This window comes from Artemia sp. Qi Xiang Cuo, chromosome 9 (assembly GCF_049724085.1).
Source record: "Artemia sp. Qi Xiang Cuo chromosome 9, ASM4972408v1, whole genome shotgun sequence".
Taxonomy (NCBI): Eukaryota; Metazoa; Arthropoda; class Branchiopoda; order Anostraca; family Artemiidae; genus Artemia; species Artemia sp. Qi Xiang Cuo.
In genome coordinates this window covers 5,241,340-5,265,942 of record NC_142802.1, presented here as the reverse complement: position 1 = coordinate 5,265,942, position 24,603 = coordinate 5,241,340, and the positions used below count along the sequence as shown (strand labels likewise).

Below are 24,603 nucleotides of genomic sequence, written 5' to 3'. Positions count from 1 at the left end.
TTGGAAACACCTTAATGTTGAATTATCATTCAATATACCTTTTTTCGGTATTTTCGATAGAAAATTGAAAAACAAATGAAAACCCCTCCTCCCTTGATTTTTTGGAAAAATCCTTTCCCCCCATCCCTCACTACCCCTTAAGTTTCCGTTAACTGACACGAACGTGGGTGCATTATCTTCTGGGGAATTTAACATCGTGTAGATACCTTAACGGCTCACTAAGAGCCTTTTTGATTTTGTTACTGTAGAACAAATTCCGATACCCCATTTTTTCATATTTTAAGGGAGACCAAAAATAACGAATTTATTTACTTTCGAGTCGATTTTTTGTCTCTCGAATGGTATAATATAAAAATATCAGAACACCCATTTTCATTATAATTTCTAACACTAAACAGACTGAAGTAAATCGATGCTTTTACTAAATTAATTTTAGAGACCTTTTCCGCAAAACAATTTTTTAAAGAGCTCAACAAAACAAATTTTTCAAAGAAAAATAAAGAGCTCCATTAAGCGAAGAATGAGCAGAAATAAAGTCAAATAAACTTCCAAGCATAAGACAACCGCAAATCATTATCAATAAATAAACGAAACTCAAAACGAACAGAAATTAGAATAGCCGATTCAAAATCAAAACGAGCAAAAATTAACATGACTAGGGCTGATAACCCCCATGCCTTCTAAAGCCAGAACATAATTTGCGCTTTACTAAAAAAAAAAAAAAAAAAAAAAAGAAAAAAAAAAAAAAAAAACACTGACCGTGGATTGTCTGTTTAATTAAGATATGCTGATACTTATTCCTTGAAGTTTTGATAAGTTTTATTTATGAAAGCAAGAAAAGTGAAAATATTTAAAACGTATTTTTTTTTAAGAAACTTGTTTTGCGGAAAAAGTTTCTTAAATTAATTTATTTTCTTTTTTTATTGACAGTTTTTTTCATGGAAAAAATAATATTTTACATCTTTTCAGTTTTTTTCTGTAAGAACCCATAGTACGGGTTGCTATTTGTATGTTGAGGAAACTTTTTCAGAAATTTTATTGCTGACACAAGCAGTATTTTTTTTATATTTAAGTTTATAGCTTCCGAAGTGGACCTGAAAAATGAAACATAATATAGTTCCCAAAGATTCTATCTATGGTCTTTGACAACCTGGATACACTTACCCTCTTTGCAATTATTTAAATTGTAAGAGCAGAAGCATGGGCACCCATAAGCTGAATTCCAGGGGGGGGCAAACTTAGTCTAATTGCTACTTTTAATGCTATATAATAGAAATCTCAGAACAAAAATATAAAAATAAGGCAGCATCATTCAGCCAGGGGGGGGGCAAGAGCCCCCCCCTGCCCCCCCCCCATATGGGCACCCATGAGCAGAAGTAGTAATAGTAGTATCTCCAAAGTTTCAACTTAATGGCCTTAGTTATTCCCGATACATTGCTGAGGTATATTATAGGCAACCTTAAACACAATACCTTTTGATTTATTTAAAACAATAATTAGTTTTAAAGCATAATGGGCCCATTGCATAATTGTGGGGGATTGACATGCCTAATATTTCTAAAGACGTAGTTGCTGGTTTGATCTACTATGATGAGCAAAACGACTGTCTCAAAACTTTGACTGGATGCGTTTGGAAAATGAATGGGTTTGAGAGAAGGGATGCTCAGTCACCTCCAATCTCTTTTTAATCTTAAAAAAAGCACCAGAACGTTCAATTTTTAATCGAATGAGCCCTTTTCAAAGTTTCTACAACAACTCCTTCGATACGAAGTGCCCTAGTCTAACAAAAAAAAATAATACATTGGCCAACATCGCTTTTTACTTAGGCAGCGCTATTCCGCTGCCTATGATCAGTTTGCTCTCTTCAGTATTTGAAATCTTACGAAATGTTAAAAACTTGATAAAACAAACTAAAATTAGGTGTTTATACTTCTTAATGTACATTTATTCCCAAATAATTGAGGCATATGTGAATACGTTTAAGATTGAAAACAACATATTGGGCAAACTTGTGTTGATCTCGTGAAACAAACAGTAGTGTATTCTTAAGGAATTACTTTAGAAAAAAGAAAAATTTTCCACAAAAGTTCAACAAATCATCATTAATAAATAAATGAAATCGAAACATATATATATATATATATATATATATATATATATATATATATATATATAAAAAAAAATATATATATATATATATATATATATATATATATATATATATATATATATATATAGAGAGAGAGAGAGAGAGAGAGAGAGAGAGAGAAAGAGAAATATATATATATATATATATATATATATATATATATATATATATATATATATATATATATATATATATATATATATATATATATATATATATATATATATATATATATATATAAATATATATATATATATATATATATATATATATATATATATATATATATATATATATATATAATAATATAAATATATAAATATATATATATATATATATATATATATATATATATATATATATATATATATATATATATATATATATATATATATATATATATATATATATAGTATATATATATATATATATATATATATATGTGTGTGTGATGATGATATATATATATATGTGTGTGTATATATATATATATATATATATATATATATATATATATATATATATATATATATATATATATATATATATATATATATATATATATATATATATATGTATATATATATATATATATATATATATATATATATATATATATATATATATGTATATATATATATATATATATATATATATATATATATATATATATATATATATATATATATATATATATATATATATATGTATATATATATATATATATATATATATATATATATATATATATATATATATACCGATATTCATTCCTAAGAATTTTTATAGTTTTTGGATGTATTTAAGTTAAAAAAGATACCATTTAAAATGTATTTTGTATCAAGTAAAGTACAAACTATGTGTTGTTCTTTAGAAGACATGGGGGGCTTCAGCACCACTCAGCTTACTTTCAGTTTGTTTTGAGTTTGACTTTGTTATTTATTGTGCTTTATGTTTGTTTTGGGTTTCATTTAGCTATTGATGGTGATTTGTCGAAGTTTTAAAAAGTCATTTCATTTCATTTCTGCCCGTTTTCGGAATGTAGCTTTTACTTTTCTTTGTAAGACTTCGTTTTTGGATTTTATTTTTTTTTTAATTCATTTCTGTTCGTTTTTCTTTCACATAGTCTTTTTCAATGGTAAAGAAATTAACATTTTAAATCTTTTATTTTTTCTGATGAAAATGCATACTCTGGATTACTATTTATATGTTGGACAACATTCTTCAACAATCTCCAATAATATGCGCCCTTCTGAAAATCTTTACACACATAATATCCCTGGATTTAGTTTTATTGTTACTCCTGTTTTCTAGCAAATACCACTTAATACCCTTTCTAAAACATTGTATCTATGCTTTTTTGACAACCTGGATATACTCAGCCTACACTTTTTGATTTAGTTCAGTTGTAAAAGCAAAATTTATGATTTTAGTAGGCCTGAGAGTGATTTATAATTTTATGAGCTGTCCTTGCTAAGTGGCTGGCACGCTGTGTCGGGAATCCGTGGCCCTGAGTTTAAGAACCCGTGGCCGGTTGTTTGGTTTGGGACGGGGGTCAGTGGTGTGACTCTGTAAGCTTAACCAGAGTCAACCCATCTCTAAAGGGGTACCTTGAGAAATCCGGGGAAGGTAAGAAGGAAGGGTGTGCGAAAGTACAGGATGGCTGGCCCCCAACTCCCCATTGCACTTCCTGGCTGAAGGGCCATGAATAGAAGACCAGAACCACCGGTTTAGAACTTGAGGGTCTAGTGCCGTCATACTTACTTACTTAGCCCTGAAAGTTTAAACAAAATACATTCATTCGTTCTTGATATTCCTGAGAAGTCTTATTGACAACCAGTATCCAAATAGTGCATTTTCATTTAGCTTTAAAGAAAAATGAGCTTTCTGTGAAAGTTTGTACTTTATACCCTATTCCCGCCATGATATACGAACAACCTGGATAAACTTAAACTATTTAGGTTCAGTTCAATAACAGTAATTATGTTAGCAATAGCAGCAGAAGAAGCAGAAGCAAAAGTGGTATTGTTGGTACATCCTTTTGATGATCTGCATGCCCATAATGTGTTTTGATCTATTTAACATCCCCAAATTATTCGTTAAAGTGTAGTATTTCCATTTTGTCTTTTGGTCAGTTGAATGACCCCTCATCAAGCCCTGAAAGTTTTAACTTCATAGAATGAGCCGTTGCTATAAAGTTTACGATAGGCCCTTTTGATTTACCTGCAACTTATTTATGTCAACAGTTCCCGGGGTATTGCTGATATATTCTTTTGGTAACCTGCATACACATAGTGTGTTTTAATTTAGTTCAATTTATCCCTCAACATTTCCTGAATATTTGCCTTAAAACTCTTAATCATGGTAATACCTGCAGTTGACGCAGTCCGCTGATTTTGAATTAAAGCTATCAAGTATTTTGCAGTAGGTTGCATAGGTTGCATCAAGACATGGCCAATTGTAGACAGAGAAAAGCCAAGACAGATAGTCCAAGTATTTGAGAAAAGTTTTAGTTTTAAGTTGTAAAAAGTTTAAGTAGTTATTTACTACTACAACTAATACAACCTGCATACACATAGTGTGTTTTAATTTAGTTCAGTTTCTCCCTCAAAATTTCCTGAATTTTTTGCCTTAAAACTCATAGCCATAGTAGTAGTTGCGGCAAAAGCAGCTGGAATGGTTTGTAGCACTAGTAATAGTAGTAGTATTTGTAGTATTAGTAGTAGTAGCTAGTAGTAGTAGCAGTAGGAGTAATAGTAATAATAGTAGTAGTAGTAGTAGTAGCAATATTAGTAGTTTTAGTAGTAGTAGTAGTAGTAGTAGTAGTAGTAGTAGTAGTAGTAGTAGTAGCAGTAATAGTACTAGTAGTAGTAGTAGTAATAGTATTAGTAGTTGTAGTAGAAGTAGTAGTAGGAGTAGTAGTAGTAGTAGTTTTAGTAATAGTATTAGTTGTAGTAGTAGCAGTAGTAGTAGTAGTGGCAGTAATAGTAATAGTAATAGTAGTAGTAGTAGTAGTAGTAGTAGTAGTAGTAGTTGTAGTAGTAGTAGTAGTTTTAGTAGTAGTAGTAGTAGTAGTAGTAGTAGTAGTAGTAGTAGTAGTAGTAGTAGTAGTAGTAGTAGTAGTGGCAGTAGCAGTAATAGTAATAGTAGTAGTAGTAGTAGTAGTAGAAGTAGTAGTATTAGAGTTGTATTAGTAAATGGAGTAACAGTAGTTGCAGTTTTATTAGTATCAGTAGTAGTATGCACACATTGCTTTTTGGTCAGTTGAACACCCCTCTCAATATGCCCCGGAAATTAAAGCTTGATACAGTAAGCTGTTTCTAAGATATTGTTGACACGCCCTTTTGACAACCTGCATGCACACATAATGTCTTGATTTTGTTAAACTTTCCCTCAACATTTCCTTAAATTATCACCTCCATATCCTCAGCCTTAGTAGCAGTCGCAGCAGAAACAGTAGTTGTAGTAGTAACATTAGTGAAATTGGTAGCAGCAGTAGGGGTAGCGGTCGCGTTTAAATATTTCATATGTTGGTCCTTTTTGACAACCTTTATGTACATAACGTATTCTGATTTCGTTAATAACTTTCCTCAACATTATCTGAGAGCTTCACCTGATTGTTCAAGGTTTTTTTTAACGCTAAAGGACAAATATGCCCTCTTTCCAAAATGCAGAAATGTGTAAACATTGGGCAAATTGCATATGTTACAATCCTTGCTCAGAGGTTGTTTACGGGGTTTAAAATACCCTGAGAAACAGTGTGTGTGATCTTTTCAAGTAATCTAAACAAAATGGCTTTAAGTTTGTACGATAGCTCCTTATATGCAAAGTGTGTTGGTTATAAGAAAAACAAAGAAAAAAATAATACATTGTGCCCACATCCACGCTCTTTTCTTAGGCAGCGCTATTACAGCGCCTATGATCGCTGAGAAGGGAAATAACGCCTTTATAATTGCGCTAAGAACAGTTTTAACCCAAAACACGTTTTGTAAGCAGTTTGTTTAATATAGGATGGTTAAAGCAGATTGTACACTCACGAAATTTTCCAGTTTTTTAAACAAGAAATTGAATATTTTTATTTAAGCTTCAATTATTTAGTCTTGTGAGTAAAAAGTAAATTTTTTTCTTGTTTAAATATGAGAGGCTAAGGGGCGCGGTAGTGCCAAGTTTACCATAGCTTCTGATCATTTCAGTTCTAATCGTCTTTTTTAAGTTCCAAACCTCGTTCTTAAAGTTTAATATTTATCAGGTATGACAAGCAACTGAAAGTCTACTTACTTGGAGGTCCAACACTACGTAGAGACTACCATATAGCCACCTGTGACCAATTCTTTTACATGAAAGCTGGCCATATGGACTTACATGTAATAGAAAAAGGGACTCTCCGCAAAATTACTATCAAGAAAGGAGAGGTCAGTGAGAAAACTTTATTATTTTTTTTTTTTATGTATTTTTACTTTGACTACTTCAAAAGAATAAGATGATAAAGCAATCAAGGTAAACTCTATAGAAAACAATGTAAAATTTAAAGTTATTTTCACCATAAATAATCAAATCAATTTGATATAAGGAAGACTGTTCTTCATCGTACACTATGCATAAGAAAACTTTCAGCAAGGGTAACAACGGATGAGTTGGTGAGTCAGCCCGGAAATTTCAAAATTTCGTTTATTTTTTTTTACACTTGATGCTGTAAGAGGGATGTCTCTTACATCCGCAATTTGCACATTTCATAGGGGTAGAACACGGTTGCTCACGACTGGAGGTATGCCCTCCAGAACATCTAGCACAATTTACCGCATTTTTACATTCGGAGGCTACGTGTCCAATTTTAATGTGTCCTATGTAATGTTGGCAATTTTAGCAGTGTTTCGGAATAAACAGGAATTTCTCTATCCGAAAGAAATCGTATTCGATCCAAATACCGTGTCGAACTGCAGAGGAAAGGGTATTTTCTGTCGGAAAATACATTTTGAAAGTTGACGAGCTTCCGATACGGATAACTCTTGGGCATTCTGGTGAGGCAGTTTTTAAGTCTTTTTCTGCTAAACAACTAGGTATCCCTTTCACAACGCCGATGAAGACGAGTTCGGTCACTTTTGTTGTCGCAGTGTCACATTTCAGGTTTTTTACAATTTTTTCACCCGAAACCCGGTCGGAAACTTTGATCAGCCAACGACTTTTTGATGACTTGATACAAACATCAGTATCGCTAATGCAACACTTCTCAATCAACTGTCTTTTTTCCGTGAGATTTGATGCTTCAGGTGGATTAGCCACAACAATGGGGAAAAGTCTTTTCTCACAAACGTTCGTTATCTCCTTGTTCGCACCGGCAGCACCTTTCATGGGTGAGTTCGTTGGCGTTCCAAATTTTATGTTCAGCGCTTCTTCCAACTTGCGTTCGATTTTTAGCAGCCGGCGCGACAAATCTGCACGTGCCTTAAAACTGGCTTCGGGGAACTCCGAAAGATCATACATGGAAATCACTGTCTCGTCTCTAATACCCTTTTCTTGAAAAATGACAAAGCAGTCGTATAGCTCACTAATTAGTTCTTTCTTTGTACCGTCCTTATGGACATTTATCTGACCACCAGCATTAGCTAAACATTTTATCGAGTTCAAAATCGATCCTTTTTTGTAAAAATCGCAAGCCACAACACACACATCTTTCTTATCAATTTCAATCTCACTGTCAATGCATCGTGAAATATAGTTCAGCAATCCATCCCAAAATACTGGCATGACGCCAGCACACAGCGGAATATAGAGAGATGTCCAGTTTTCAACTGTTTATGAATGACTGACATTCAGTAAGTCACACTACCAAATTGCAATTAATCGAAATTCTCTTTGTCATTCTCAGTCCTATTAATTATTATATATAGATTTCAAGTCAATTTACTTTACCTTAGACCTTAGTTCCTCCAAAGCCATCCAGGGCGCACAGGCCATCAGTGAGACTCCGCAATTCTTTTTGGAATTGGGCAGAGGCTAATACATCCGCCCAGTCTGGCACAATAGCAGTGTTTATTGTTGCTCGGTCTTTTTCGCAGTCCGGCATAGAGTATTCATCGGCCTGCCTCTGCGTCTTGAGCCCCATGGATTCCATTGGATCTGTCCGGCATGCGTAATACGTGACCAAGAAAGTGCCAGCGTCTATACTTGATTACTCCAGTGACGGGTCGTTGCATGGTGCGGGTTTGTATTAGTTCATTGGTAACTCGGTGGTACCAGTGGACGTGCGACAATCGTCGGTGACATTAATTCTCAAAGGCCAGCAGATGTTTCTCTAGATTCTCGTCCAGTTTCCAGATTTCCTATGAGTAAAGCAGTATGCTCATCACGTTGCTGTTGAAGAGTCTCATTTTGATCTTTAATGAGAATTTTGGGGATTTCCATATTGATGAGAGCGGAGTCAAGGCAGTCTGTGAATCCCAATTCTGGTCTTTACCTCTTTAGCTATTTCGCCTCTCTCTTCAAATATACTGCCAAGATATCGAAAGCTTGATACTTACTCGACTCTTTCGCCCTTATGGAAGATCTCGAGAGGTTGATTGCTGCAAACAGCCATACATTTCATCTTCTTTACGTTAACGTGTAGTCCCCCTTTTTGGCTCGGTCTGTTACACGGTTAAGGAATTCTCGCAAGCTCACCTTGTCTTCTAGCCTTGTCGAGCCTTGAGCCACCTTTCTTGGCAGCTTCCCCTGCTTGTTCTACTTTGGCTTCGATGAATTTACGTTTGTCAATTCGTGTCTGCTTCTTGACTTTCTTGTGCTTCTGAAGGTACAGCACTGAGAGGCAGGCTTAGTGATCACATTTTGTGCCATTCTTCTGTCTCTTTAATATGGTGCGTTCAGCTATGGTCTTCCATGTTTCATCGGAAATCTATCTCTCTTTAGGTCTCTTTCGGAGGCCTAGGATCTCTCTCGCAGATTCTGTATAGGCAGACGAGAGTGCAGTCCATGTCAATTCAACGCTTCCTGCGTCTTCCGCGTTGTGACTTTCCAGTACTTCAAAATGATTTTTGAGAGATAGGTAAAACTTTCTCTTCGTTGCTGCTTGGTTCAGCTTTTCCGCATAAAATATCGTCTGAGTATGTCTCCTTTTTTTCTGAGCTCTAAGCTTGATCTGGACCTTGACGGTAACTAGTTCATGGTCTAAACCTAAGTCAGCACTTCTCATGGGTCTTCTTCGAGCTTTACTCCAAAGAATAGGATCGATTTGATTTTTGGTTCTGTGTTACGGGGACGTCCAAGTGTAATTGTCAATGTTCTTATGTGGAAATAATGTTCCACCGATCAATAAACCATGTTCAATAGCAATATCGATCAATATGGAGCCGTTTTCATTCAGGTTACCGACGCCATGCCTCTCGATAACACTAGTTGTGTATTCTGTGTCGTTGCCAACTTTGACATTAAAGTCTCCGAGAACAAACATGATGTTATGCCGAGGTGCAGCTCTTATCACATCTTTCAGGGTACGGTAAATTTCATCTTTGATATCGCTGTCTGCGTCATTTACCGGAGCATAGACTTAAACCAGTATCATTTTAGCGTTTTAGGAAGCAAACCTGACTGTGAGGATACGGCTGTTAACCGGTTTCCATTCTAGTAAAACATCGGAAACTTTTGTGCTCAAGAGTAGACCGACTCCCTCGCGGTGGTGGTCATCCCGTCCAGAAAATAGGAATTTACGTCCTTTCATTGTTTCGGCCCCGAAGCTGAGCCGAGGAACCTTGCTCGTAGCAAGGATGTCCAGCTTAAATTTTAATTTCTGCTCGACAAGCTCATCAAGTCTACTATCCTCTCGCAATGTCCTTACATTCCAGAATCCAAGGCGTATGTTTTATCGCAGTCTTAAAATCAGTCCGTGGGCATGCAGTGTTCGTCATCATTGACAAGCCCGGGTTATCTATCATTGATGTTTCTGTAACCATTAATTTAACCAATTTTACATATTTAGCTAATTTTACATATTTAACCATTAATTTAGCCAATTCACCGATATATATTTTTTTATACCAAAAATTAATCTTTCAATTTTCAACACTACCAACACCAGAAGCACTTGAGAATTGATTATACTATTTATAAGCAAGCGTATATTCTACATTTAGTTACAGCTACATTTTTCTATTTTAACGGGGGGGGGGGTCAGTGTAGACGAGTCATAAACTTTTGACGTTTAAGACGAATTTTTCAATGGATGGACAAAAAGAAATTGCATTGAAAATTAATTATAAAGTTGATGACCTTGTATCCAGTTGTGTAAAATTAAATAATAAAAAGCAGTTATTTCACATCTTCCCTCCTTCCTATTTTATTCAGTGTTATTTCAGAGGGGCTTGTTAACTTTTTTGACTTATTGCATCGATCAAAAATCAAATATGTACCCCATAGAATGCAACTTTTTTAGCAGTCTCAAGCCCCTAGGGTCCATTTGAAACCACAGTAAATGCATTTTTGGGCAAAATGAAAAATAAAAGAATCTATGAATCAAGTTTTCAGATGGAACCATTCGGTAAATCTTAACCATATACATATGCTTCTTCCAATTTAAAGCTTTTTATAGAGAATATTTTCTGACAGGTAAAAGACACTTGGATACGAAATCTATATCTTAAGTCCTATTTCAAATTAAATAAAAAAACGAGTTTTTTCAACAGAAAGTAAGGAGCAACATTAAAACTTGAAACGAACGAAAATGATCCCGTTTGTAAGGGGTTCACACCCTCGTCAACACCTCGCTCCTTATGCTAAAGTTCGAATTTTATTCCAATTCTTTAAGAATGACCCCCGAATCACAAAGGCCGTTTAATCAGAATAAATAGCTCTTTTGAAAGTGCTAAATATAATCTACCTTAGAGAGAAAGGTATTGACGAGCGGGCGAACCCCATCATATACTTAATAATTTCTGTTCGTCTTAATTTGATTTCTGATTGTTTTTTAAATAACTCTAGGGAAACAGGCACCCCCTTGAAGAAAATTCTCTTCCCTCGTGAAAAATTCCTGCATAGAAAGATCCTCCCAAGTAATCCCAGATAAACACGCATCCGTGATCTTTCTTCTGGCAAAAAATAGAAAATCCAAATTTTTGCAGATAGGAGCTTGAAACCTCTACAGAATGGTTCTCTTAAACACTAAATCTGATGGTGAGATTTTCATTAAAATTGTATGACTTTCAAGGGGTGTTTTCCCCTTTTTTTGGAAATAAGGTAAATTTTCTCAGGCTCGTAACTTATGATGGGTAAGACTAAACTTCATGAAACTTATATATTTAAAATCAGCATAAAAATCCAATTCATTTGATGCATCTATTGGTATCAAATTTCCGTTTTTTAGAGTTTCGGTTACTATTGAGCCGGGTCGCTCTTACTTACAGTTCGTTAAAAAAACAAGTTTTTTTTGCTGAAAGTAAGGAGCGACATTAAAACTTAAAACGAACAGAAATTATTCCGTACATGAAAGGTACTATCCCCTCCTCAACGCCTCGCTCTTTACGCTAATGTTTTTTATTGTTTTAAAAAATAAAGTTGATAGACAGAGTCAAACTTTAGCGTAAAGAGCGAGGCGTTGAGGAGGGACAACCCCTTTCATATACGTAATAGTTTCTGTTCGTTTTAAGTTTTAATAATGCTGCTTACTTTCAGTTAAAAAAAACTTGCTTTTTTTATTTAATTTCTGATCTCTTTTAATTAATGCAGCTTTGATTTTGGCTCACCGTACATGAATATTAAAACGAAATTTGCACATTAATTTTACTTTTTTTTACTAAATGGCTTTCTCAAAATAAATTTTCTGACTTAACTTACGAATTAACTTACGTAACGAACTTCTATATTCGTATATTTGTATTACGTATATTAGGGAGTTCGCCCCCTAATCAATACCTCGCTTTTTACGCTAAAGTCCTAATTTTGTTCCGATTCTTTAAGAATGGCCTCTTAATCACAAAGGCCGTTAATTAGAATAAATAGCTCTGATGAAAGTACAAAAAAAACTTTAGCGTAAAGAGCGAGTTAACGACTAGGGCGCAAACCCAATCATATGCGCAATAATTTCAGTTCGTTTTAAGTTTTGATGTTGCTCCTTTTTTTCAGTTGAAAAAACTATTGTTTTTTTTTATTTAATTTCTTATCGTTTTTTAAATAATGCTGGGAAATCCGGCACCCACTTCATAGCAATTTCCTTCCCCTATGAAAACTTCCTCCATGGAAAGATTCTCCCACGTAACACCCGACCCCCCGCCCCAAATACCAGAAAAAGTCCCCCCTGAAAACTTTTGTATACTTCTTAATAACCAAAACTATATGTAAACAATGGACTAAGTTCATAACTTGCAGACCTTCCCCGAGGACTGCTGGGGATTAAGTTATCCTTAAAGACATAGTTATGAGGTTTTTCGAATATGCTTAACAAAGTGACTATCTCAAAATTTTGATCGGGAGACTTTGGGAAAAAATGAGCGTGGGAGGGGGCCTAGTTACCCTCAATTTTTGTTACTTAAAATGGACACTAGAACTTTTATTTTCCGTTTGAATGAGCCCTTCCGCGATATTCTATGACCACTGGGTTGATATGATCACCCCTGGAAAAAAAAAACAACAACAACAAATGAACACACATCCGTGATCTTTCTTCGGGCAAAATGTACAAAAATTCCACATTTTTGCAGATAGGAGCTTAAAACCTCTTCAGTAAGGTTTACTGATAAGCTGAATCTGATGGTATATTTTTTACTAAGGTTCCAAGAAATTAAGAGGTTGTTTGCCTCTTCTTTCGAAAATAAGGCAAATTTTTCCAGGTTCGTCACTTTTGATGGGTAAAACTTGATGAAACTTATATATTTGAAACCAGCATAAAAATCTGATTCTTCTGATGTATCTATTTTTATCAAAATCCCTTTTTATAGAGCTTCGGTTACTATTGAGCCGGTCGCTCCTTACTTACAGTTCGTTACCACGAACAGTTTGATTCAAAATATAGATACGTTCATTAATTTTAATGGTACCCATCAAAAGATACGGGCCTCTGTAAGGGCCCGTAACTTTTGTGGTCTATCTTTTCTTTCTTTTTCCTGGGTGTTATTGTATCGAACGGATTCTAGAAGATCGGGAAAGGTCTTGCTTGATCGGAAGTTAAAAGTCAAAAGTTCTTGTGCCCTTTTTAAACAAACAAAATGGAGGGCAGCTGGCTCCTCACCCACACCAATTTTTTCACCGAAGTCATCTGATAAGAGTTTAAGACAGTAATTTTGATCAGCATGGTTGAAAGGTCCGATAACTATACCTTTTGGGATAATACGACCTCCCAAAGGCCCTGGAAAAAGGGCTGTAAGCTAAAAAATTTAACCATTGGTTACATATAGTATTTGTCATTGGGATGTATACAGAAATATTTTTTCTTTTTTTGTGGGGGAGGGGATTTTCTGCTTAGGGGGATTTACTACGATGAAAATTTTCGATAGGGAGGGAAGCTTCCGGGGATGGGCTTTCCAGGGGAAATTTCAAACTGAAAGAATTTGCCAGAATACGTTTACGAAATTATTTTGATTTGTCTTAATTGATCTTTTTCGATTAAATTTAAAATGTGGAGATATGAAAGGAAAATATTCAGTGGGGTTGGGATTATCTGAAGGTGTTTTCCATGGCAAGAGGATTTTTCGGGAGAAATTCTCCTTGAGTAATTTTTCACGGGAGGAACTTTTCACTGGGGGTGCGGAAATTCCGGAAAAAAAATTCCAAAGAGGGAGGATATCCGACATGATTTGAAAAACGACGAGAGAGTAAAGTCTTTTCCAAATGAAATTATGGTTTTCATTAAAGTTCTATGATTTTTAGGGGGTGTTTTCCCCTTTTTTCGAAAATAAGACAAATTTTCTCAGGCCCGTAACTTTTGATGGGTAAGTTGATAAAACTTGTGTATTTGAAATGAGCATAACAATATGATTCTTTTGATGTATATATTGGTATCAAAATTTCGTTGTTCAGAGTTTCGGTTACTATTGAGCCGGGTTGTTCCTTACTTAGAGTTCCTTACCACGAAATGTTTGATTTCAAAGTCCCATTCAATTCCCTTTTATTTTAGGTGTTTCTTCTACCCCCAGGGATACCACAATCCCCCCAACGATATTCAAACTCTATTGGTCTTCGTGCAGAAAGAAGCAGAGTTGGACAAGAGATGGACTGCATTAGGTGATTATCTTTCTCATTTAATAAGTTGGACTGTTTATTTACTTCACTCTTTGCAGTACTAAACTGCTTGTGACTAACATATTTGCACACACGCTTATTCCATCCATTCTTATTCAGAAATTTCCTTCCTGTCTCCCTTTAAATTTCTAACTTTCTTCAAATAGTTTATGTTGACCACCACCCTTTAGGGTAGTGGTCGACTAGCCCTCCCCTCCAAGCCCTTTTTCCCTAATTACATACGATCAACATTTTAAGGTATCCATTTGATATAATGTATTGAAAAAACACAATAACCTTAACTGTGTGGATGATATGATCCCCTAGAGTTCCTGGGAAACGGACCGTAAATTACGTAATTATCCAATTGTTCACATATAGTACTCGTTATTGGCAAATTCTTTTTGTGGGGAATTTTTAGCGAGGGAATGGAATTTTTACGGGAAAAATTTTCCATTGGGATGAAACTCTCCCAGAGAAAATTTTTGCAAAGGAGGGGGGGAGAATTTTCTGGAATTATTTGAAATAAGTTCAGAGATTAAAAAGTTAAATTTTTCAGCTGAAAGTAAGGAGCAACATAAAAATTTAAACGGATACTTATTACGATAAATAAAAGTTCAAAGAGGGATAAAATCCTTTTAAAAGACAGTGATAAATTTCACAAACAGTGATAAATTAAAAAAAAATACTAGATATTCCGGTCACATATACAGTGACCGTCATCAGTAGTAGAATTGAACTAAAACAATTAAAAACAATAATTAATATACGAAGTAAAATAATAATAATATTAAATTATTTTATAAATTATGACTCGGGTGAATTTGGTTTGAACTCTGTCTACGATAATTTATTAAAATCTGATAGAGTGAAGTCCAATTCCCCCAATGTAGCTAAACTCTGTCAACACTAATGAACCGGATCCAAGAAGGTCAAAGTGACTAGCTTCCATTTGTGCTTTCAACAGAATTAGATTATTAAACAATACGTAGTTTCATTTTATTTCGTATATAAATTATTATTTTTAATTATTTTAGTTTAGTTTTACTACTGATGACGGTAGCTAAGACTAGCTAAAATCCTGCGATTAAAACGGAGTTTGTTTGCCACAATGAAGCCGAGATACCATATGAAGCCGAGATACGCAGGTGGCTAACTAGGAGCGAACGGGTGGCACGGAAGTCCCGACAGGGAGGCCCAAATAAGTTAACGAAGACACTGGCTTAACGGTAATATCACCAAGTCTAATACATGCATCAGTCGAATCTTTCTAATTAAAAAGAACATGGTCCGACAAGCAATAAACACGTCATCATCATATTAAACTAGACTTAGATTCAAACCGCGAACTATGCATGAACATACTGTTTGCGATTGTGGCTCTTTTATTGCATTATATGAAACAATAGATCCCTGTCTCACTCCCTTATAAACCGGTAAGACAACATAAATATCCCTCACACCAATTAACATATAAATCCCGATGCGCTTCTATAACCGAAGGGTTGACCCCCCTCTCACATGTCGAATACAAAATATATTCATGGACAGCCGAATCAAATGCACACTGCACATCGTGGCTACCAAGAACTAGAGATTCAGTAGCTTCATCAGCATCCAAAAGTATCAAACAGTTCGCGGTAACGAACTGTAAGTAAGGAGTGACTCGGCTCAATAGTAACCGAAACTGTAAAAAGCGAGATTTTGATACCAATAGATACATCAAAAGAATTAGATTTTAATACTGATTTCAAATATATAAGTTTCATCAAGTTTAGTTCTACCCATTAAAAGTTACGTACCTGAGAAAATTTGGCTGATTTTCGAAAAAATGGGAAAGACCCCCTAAAAGTTATAGAACCTTAATGAAAATCACACCATCAGATTCAGCGTATCAGAGAACCCTACTGTAGAGGTTTCAAGCTCCTATGTGCAAAAATGAAAAATTTTTTCCAGAAGAATGATCACGTATGCGTGTTTATTTGTTTTTTGTTTGTTCGTTTTTTGTTTCTTTTTTCCCCCAGGGGTGATCGTATCAACCCAGTTATCCTAGAATATCATGGGAGGGTTCATTGGAAATTAAAAGTTCTAGTGCCCTTTTTAAGTGACCAGAAAAAAATGAAGGGCACCTAGGCCCCCTCCCACACCCATTTATTTCGCAAAGTCACCCGATCAAAATTTTTAGATAGCCATTTTTTTCAGCATGGTCGAAAATATGATAACTATGTCTTTTAGAATGACTTGATCTCCCAAAATCACCGGGGGGAGGGCTGAAAGTTATGAACTTTACCCAATGTTAACATATAGTATCGGTACTTGAGAAGTATACAGACGTTTTCAGGGGGATTTTTTCTGGTAGTGGGGGGGGAAGGATCGGGGGTTATGTGGGAGGATCTTTACTTGGAGGAAGTTTTCGTGTGGGAAGGGACATTGCTATGAAGAGGGCGCCGGATTTCCCAGCATTATTTAAAAAAAAGATCAGAAATTTAAAAAAAATTAGTTTTTCAACTGAAAGTAAGGAGCAACATCAAAACTTAAAACGAACAGAAAACATTACGAATATGATTGGGTCCGCCCCTTATTCAATACCTCGCTCTTTAAGCCGAAGATTTTGTAGTACTTTCATAAGAGCTATTTATCCTAATTAACGGCCTTTGTGATTAAGGGGTAATTTTTAAAGAATTGGAACAAAATCCGAACTTTAGCGTAAAGAGCGAGGTATTGACTAGAGGGCGAACCCCCTAATATACGTATTTAAAATATATGAATATAGAAATTCGTTACGAAAGTTAATTTGTAAGTTACGCATATTTAATACTAATAAAACGTTCGTAAATGAAATTAAACAACGTTCGAGAAAGCCATTTAACCAAATAAAAGTAAAATTAATATGCAAATTTGGTATTGACTATTCTTGTATGGTGAGCCAAAATCAAAACCTGCACTTATTCAAAAACGTTAAAAAAATTAAATAAAACAAACAAGTTTTTTTTTACTGAAAGTAAGAAGCGACGTTAAAACTTAAAACGAACAGAAATTATTCCGTATATCAAAGGGGCTGTCCCCTCCTCAACGCCTCGCTCTTTACGCTAAAGTTTGACTTTCCCATAACTCTATTTTTTTAAACAATAAAAAAACTTCATCGTAAAGACCGAGGCATTTAGGAGGGGATAGCCCCTTTCATATATGGAATAATTTCTGTTCGTTTTAAGTTATAATGTCGTTCCTTACTTTCAGTTAAAAAAAATTTTTTTTATTTAAAGGCTGCGAAAGCGGGGGTTTTGGGGGGCGGCAGCCCCCCAACTGTACCTTCTAATCCCTGTACGTTTTAAGGTTCGAACTTGTGACTCAGCCTCTTTAACTCTTTAGAAAACGTAGTTTTTTTCAAATAATAGCACATAGAGTTGACTGGACATGACCACAACCTAGTCCCTTCTGAAAGCCAAACTGCCCCGAAGGAACGTGACATTTTCACCGAATTTCATCGCATGTTAGCAACTCAAATAACTTACAAAAAACATTCTTCACAGTAATGGGTCTATAAGAACGGCAAAGGTACGGAGGTTTACCTTGCTTCAACACGGGGACCAGTTTACCTTCACAAAAAGATTTTGGCACTATTCCAGAGGAGAATATCATTTGGTATAGTAGGCTCAGCTGGTAAATCTGAAGATCACTGCTAAAATCGAGAGCAGCCCCGCAGATACCATTAGTACCCTTACTGAATTTCTTTTTCAACTTCATTATAGCAGAGATAACCATACTTCGTGTCACAACAAAATCACTAATTGTATGATATTCTAAGCTGTAGTTAAGCTTTTCAGCTAAATTATATGAAAGTGACTGTCCTTTTCTCAATCTTTAATCTTTACCTTAGCCTTTTTGTAACAATTCCATTTAGAGATAATGCTCAAACACCAGGGCCGTTGAATTTGAATGAGAAGTGATCTTAAAGAACTTCAAGATTTTAATGTAAAGAAAAGGGAGTGAGGAAAGGACAGTCTCCCTCATATACGAGACAGTTTCTGTTCATTTAATATTTAATGTTTCTTCTTACTTTCACCTGAAAAATACGACGATAGAGATAGTCCTCCTATACGGAACAGATTCTGTTCGTTTAATGTTTCTTCTTACTTTCACCTGAAAAGCTAGTTGTTGCTTTTTTTCGATATTCAAGAAGAACACTTAATTGATGTTAAGACTCTGGTGAGAAAGCACCAGCGTCAAAAGCAAATGAATAAAACAGTTCAGAATATTTTTTGTTAGAATTTTATTTGTAAATTAGGAATAATCGCCCTTTTCCCCATTAATTCCTTTATTATTTTATTTTCTTATTCTGTCTTATTTTTTTATTGTTTTTTTTTTACTGTTTTAGTTTCTTAAGAAAAGAGATTTATTTACTCAATATTATTTATATGATAACTTTTTTTATATAATAGTTATTAATAAATACTTATTAATTAAATATTAATTTAATTTAAAAGATAATTTAATATTCAGCTTTGTTTACTATTGCAAGTTTATTACCCCATTTACATTTATTTTTCTATTTTTTTATTTCTTAGCCGTTTTTATTTTACTTTCAAAATATTTTTGAATTAACTCACCATTTTTAAAAATTAACAACAAATTAACATATACACATATTTTAAGGGCCTAACGTTCATGTTGGATGCCTAGACAAAATTATATAACAATACGTAAGTATTAAAATAACACAATAAAAACAATAATATTGTAATTAATGATGCAATAATGCAACAACCACAAAAAAATTAAAAATTAATGCGTTTTAAGAGGTTTAACATATTTAGCTTGCGAATTGTTTGGTATTTTTAGGTATTTCGTTAATTGATAAAGTTCAAAAATGAGAAAAAGTAAGCATTTCTCAAAATAATATATTTTCAAATATAAGGCGAATAATCTGAATAGCGTGTTTGTTTAATATTGGTTTTGTTATGGTTATGTTATGTTATGGTTATGGTTATGTTATGGTTATGTTATTTGTTATTGGTTATGGCTTCGAGAACAATACATCAAAACCGTAGTTCATTGTAAAGTTTCTTATTATATTATATTTCAATGTTCAATATTATATTCGTAGTTCAATATTATAATATATATTTCAATAAAAAAACAATGAAACAGTTGTTATGCTCATCGTAGAAATTGGCTGCTGGTTTATCGCTAAACAGTAGATTTAAGAGCTTGGTTCAATAAATTTGTGTCTTTGGGATAAGTGTTTTTATATATCAATATTAGTTTCTTTTGGCTTGATTGTGTAGATCCAAAAACGTGTCTGATTCGTGTCTGTTCTGAAAAATAGCCTATTTAACATGTCGAAATTGGTAATTGGGTTTTCAAGGACATAACATTGAGAACATTTTAGCGAAAACAAAGGCATGTTAAATAATTCAAAAAATTTCAGGTTTTACACAAATGACAACTCTGGCATTCTTTTTGAAAGATGGTTCAAATATACAGAACCAAAACAGATTCAATTGGTTGTCGACGACTTTTATAATGCTGAGGAATCGAAAACAGGTAATTTCTTTTATTTTCCAATAAAAGTTCTTTCTAATCTAAATTAGTTTGCTCTTTCCTGTAATGTGAAGGGAGGCTACCCCTTCAAATATGGAAAAATTTATGTTCGTTTTGAGTTTTAATTATTTTCAGCTAAAAAAACTTCTTTTTTTATTTAATAGCGTTCAAAGACAAACAAAAACTTATTTAATTATCATATGTGACAGGAAAACTATTTTCAAGACTAGCTACCGACCGATTTAAATTTGGAAGTCATCTGCGTCAGCAATTACGAAGAGGGAATGTGGGTCCTTGTCCAAGCAGGGGACCAATTGGTCAAAAGAGCACGTTTCAATGTACAAATCGCCTAACTTTCCATGACTTTATTTAAAACTATATATAACATAATAAACAAAAATATAAACTATGACAAGTATAATTAACTGAATAAATAAAATTAAAATTTGCTAACATGCAGCGATTATCTACATAAGCATTCCCAGAAACCGAATTCTATACGGAAGGTCCAAGATACTTCAAAGTAAAACCCTATCTCACGCTAATTTTTATCTCCACAACCAAGTTATCACATCTTCTTGCATCATGGTTTTGAACAGAACTTCAAAAAACGTAAAACTCTTTAAAAATTTCTGAGACTAGATTATAAACATAATTATAAATACATAACACAGCTTAATAGTCCCTTATCTGCCCACCATTGATTAAGCTTAGAGACTTAAAACATGCATTGATGTTTTCCGCATAAGCTTTCCCATAAATGTAGAAGGGGTATTGGGGAGGGTGTAGGAATTATTCCCTAATCTCCTTTCGTTTAGACTGGGCTGAAATGACAGTGCTGGGAATGATACATCTTTCTTCCTACATAAAGTATTTCGAGTATTAATTTTATAGATTCATTAAACTAAACTGGTTTGCTTCATATTTCATAAAATTATGCCTCAAAGAGTTTGTTTCAACGCCTAAATATTCTGAACCTTTTTTCACCTTCAGATAAATATAAATTGAGATTTGGAGAGAGAAGGATAAGGGTTTAAAAGCTGATATCTAATCCCTGCTGATTTTCAGGAAAAATTTGGGCTTGCGCTTTTGTTATTGGTTCAAGGGGCGGGGAACTAATAGTGCCCCTCTGATTTTGAAGATCCTTCTTTATTCAGCACAAAACATTAAATTGACGTACCCACAGAAAGGAAGGGGGAAAGGTGAGGTGGGGCGTCACGAGTCTTACCAGGAAGTTTTTTCGAGGGGGAAGAGGGTCTGACAAAAGCTACAAAAAGTTTTATATTCCCCAATTTAAAATAGTTATATTTCTCTTTTCATATTTTAATACAATGTTTCAATGTGTTCCAACATCAGAGAACCCTATTGTAGAAACCGCGATGGAGAAGAAAAATATAACATATAATTTCTATTTATGTGAATAAGAATACTCCTCTCCGTCCATCCAAAATTGTGTAGTAAAATTATTATTAAGAGCTTTTTCAACAAAATTACTGTTAATCCAAAATTCTAAGGTTGCCTACAGGTTTGAGTAGGTCTTCTTATTAGATCTCCTTTGGCAAACTAGCCTAGTTTGTATATGCTATAGTAAAACTACAATTAACCGAAGCTCTTACTACTTCAGGGGCTCCATCAGCTAACTCCAAGCTAGTGGTTGCTCCCTTTAAACCTGACGAGAAGTTAAGCATTGAGGAGCCATTTTCACTTGAGCAGTGGCTAGACCGCAACAGTCAAAAGCTTAGAAATGGTAAGCTTGATTTGTTCCAGGGAAAATATCACAGCGATATATTTGTATATGGAGCTGGGGAGGATGAAGTTGTCAATGAAGACGCAGACATTTTTATATGGGCTCTTGTAAGTTCTAGTTTTTTGTTTTATTGCTATTATTATATATATATATATATATATATATATATATATATATATATATATATATATATATATATATATATATATATATATATATATATATATATATATATATATATATATATATATATATATATATATATATATATATATATATATATATATATATATATATGAGTGAGTGGGAGTGAGAGAGAGAGAGAGAGAGAGAGAGAGAGAGAGAGAGAGAGAGAGAGAGAGAGAGAGAGAGAGAGAGAGAGAGAGAGAGAGAGAGAGAGAGAGAGAGAGAGAGAGAGAGAGAGAGAGACCCATTAAATTGTGGCAAATAAATTGTAGTAAATAAAATTTATTGCAAGGGAAGCTGCAGGTTTGAATTTAAATGGCTCAAAACGTTTAGAAAAAACTGATAAAAATTGAAACGGATCACTAAGTTCCCGTTTTGCAATTTGGTTGTAGCTGCCACTGTCCACAACCACTGTCCAATCTATGCAAAAAAAAATTAAAAAAAATTTAATTTAAAAAAATTTAAAGCTACAAATGAAAAGCTTGAACCATTATGGTGGAATCCCCCCGAACAAAATAGCACTTCTAAATTCATGGAGCTTCATTAGAGAAAAGTGAGCTCGGGTGTAATTTATCGTCACATTAAGCCATGGTACCCTATTAAACTAAAAAATAATGACATTTTCATTAAGAAATAACTACTACAAAACGCATTATTATATTTATTGTAGTAGTAAAATTTGAAGCTTTTACCCAGCTATCGGGCTGGGAAAGGGTAATTTGTACAGATGTTTGCCTTTAGAAAGCCCTACAGTGTCTCTTTTTGAGTTATTTCTTCTAGTTATTTTTTTAAACTTGTTTTCTGATGATTAGTCCATGCCTCAGTATAGCAAATTAAAAATAACTGGTAACGTAAAATACAAATCACGTGCTAATTGTCTTTAAATAGATCATAAAACTGTTTTTTTTTATTATTTAATTTCTGATAGTTTTTTAAACAGTGCCGAGAAATCCACCTTCCCTTCATGGAATATTCCCTCCCCCAACAGAAAATTCCTCAAAGAAAAGTTCCTCTCACGTAAAATATGCCCCGGAAAATTCATCCGGACAATACCACACTCCCTGAAAACCCCCAGTTTTTTTTAGATTCCGTCTTTAAGAAATGTCCTTACCATACTTTCATTTGAAAAACACTTTACTCTCTCGTCGTTTTTCAAATCATGTCGGATATCCTCCCTCTTTGGAATTTTTTTTTCCCGGAATTTCCACATCCCCAGTGAAAAGTTGCTCCCGTGAAAAATTCCTCCCACAAGAATTTCTCCCACAGTTAAATCCTTTTGCCATGGAAAAACCTTCAGATAATCCCAACCCCACTGAATATTTTCCTTGAATATCTCCACATTTTAAATTCAATAAAAAAAGATCAATAAAGACAAATTAAAATAATTCCGTAAAGGTATTCTGGCAAATTCCCCCGGTTTGAAATTTTCCCTGGAAAGCCCATCCCCGGAAGCTTCCTCTCTATCGAAAATTTTCATCGTAGTAAATCCCCCTAAGCAGAAAATCCCCTCCCCCACAAAAAAAGGAAAATATTTCTGTATACATCCCAATGACAAATACTATATGTAACCAATGGTTAAATTTTTTAGCTTACAGCCCTTTTTCCAGGGCCTTTGGGAGGTTGTATTATCCCGAAAGGTATAGCTATTGGACCTTTCAACCATGCTGATCAACATTACTGTCTTAAACTTTTATCAGATGACTTCGGTGAAAAATTGGTGTGGGTGAGGAGCCACCTGCCCTCCATTTTATTTGTTTAAAAAGGGCACAAGAACTTTTGACTTTTAACTTCCGATCAAGCAAGACCTTTCCCGATCTTCTAGAATCCGTTCGATACAATAACACCCAGGAAAAAGAAAGAAAAGATAGACCACAAAAGTTACGGGCCCTTACAGAGGCCCGTATCTTTTGATGGGTACCATTAAAATTAATGAACGTATCTATATTTTGAATTCGCATAAAGATTCGACTCTTTTAATGTATCTCTTGTTACCGGAACTCTGCTTCTTAGAGTTTCGGTTACTTTTCAGCCGTGTCACTCCTTACATACAATTCGTAACCACGAACTGTTTAATGAAACTATTTGTGAAACTTTAGCTTTTTCAGTAAAATATGTACTTTGTATATATGTATATATATATATATATATATATATATATATATATATATATATATATATATATATATATATATATATATATATATATATATATATATATATATATATATATATATATATATATATATATATATATATATATATATATATATATATATATATATATATATATATATATATATATATATATATATATATATATATATATATGTAATCAAAATGTTATGTTTTTGAAATGTTATGTAATTTGTTTAATCAAATGTTATGTAATTTGATTACTGATATTTAGTAATCAAAATGTTAATATTATTTGATTTATTAAAGTTATAAAAGTAAAAACATTTATTTTTTTTCAGTAAAGTGCAAATTATGTTCTGCTCGTATTGAGTTTGACTCGGTTAATTATTGTAATTAATGTTCGTTTTGGGTTTTCATTTATGTATCGATGCTGATTTGTGGTAGTTTCACGCTTGGTAGCTTATTAGATTTTATTTTTGCTCATTTTTAGTTTAATGGGGTTCTTTACTTTTCTTTGAAAACTTATTTTGTGGAAAAAGTTTTTTTAAATTAATCTTTATATTTGAGCAATAATAGTGTATGTGTGTATGTATGTATGTATTTTTTCTCGAAAACTAATAAAAAAACGGCCTAAAAAACGATCTAG

General features: G+C 33.7%; 2 protein-coding genes across 2 annotated transcripts in view; both read left to right on the top strand.

The window, feature by feature from the left end:
* Positions 1 to 24,603, top strand: part of LOC148948260 (uncharacterized) — a 390,778-nt gene that overhangs the window by 199,034 nt on the left and 167,141 nt on the right. The gene's annotated exons all lie outside the window — the stretch shown is intronic.
* The window catches only part of LOC148948261 (3-hydroxyanthranilate 3,4-dioxygenase-like), a 113,114-nt gene that overhangs the window by 1,686 nt on the left and 86,825 nt on the right, over positions 1 to 24,603 (top strand). The window contains exons 2-5 of the mRNA XM_089094247.1: positions 6,399 to 6,561; positions 14,244 to 14,350; positions 19,776 to 19,891; positions 21,513 to 21,742. Of these exons, the coding sequence (XP_088950373.1) occupies positions 6,399 to 6,561; positions 14,244 to 14,350; positions 19,776 to 19,891; positions 21,513 to 21,742 (616 nt within the window). The remainder of the gene's footprint in view (positions 1 to 6,398; positions 6,562 to 14,243; positions 14,351 to 19,775; positions 19,892 to 21,512; positions 21,743 to 24,603) is intronic.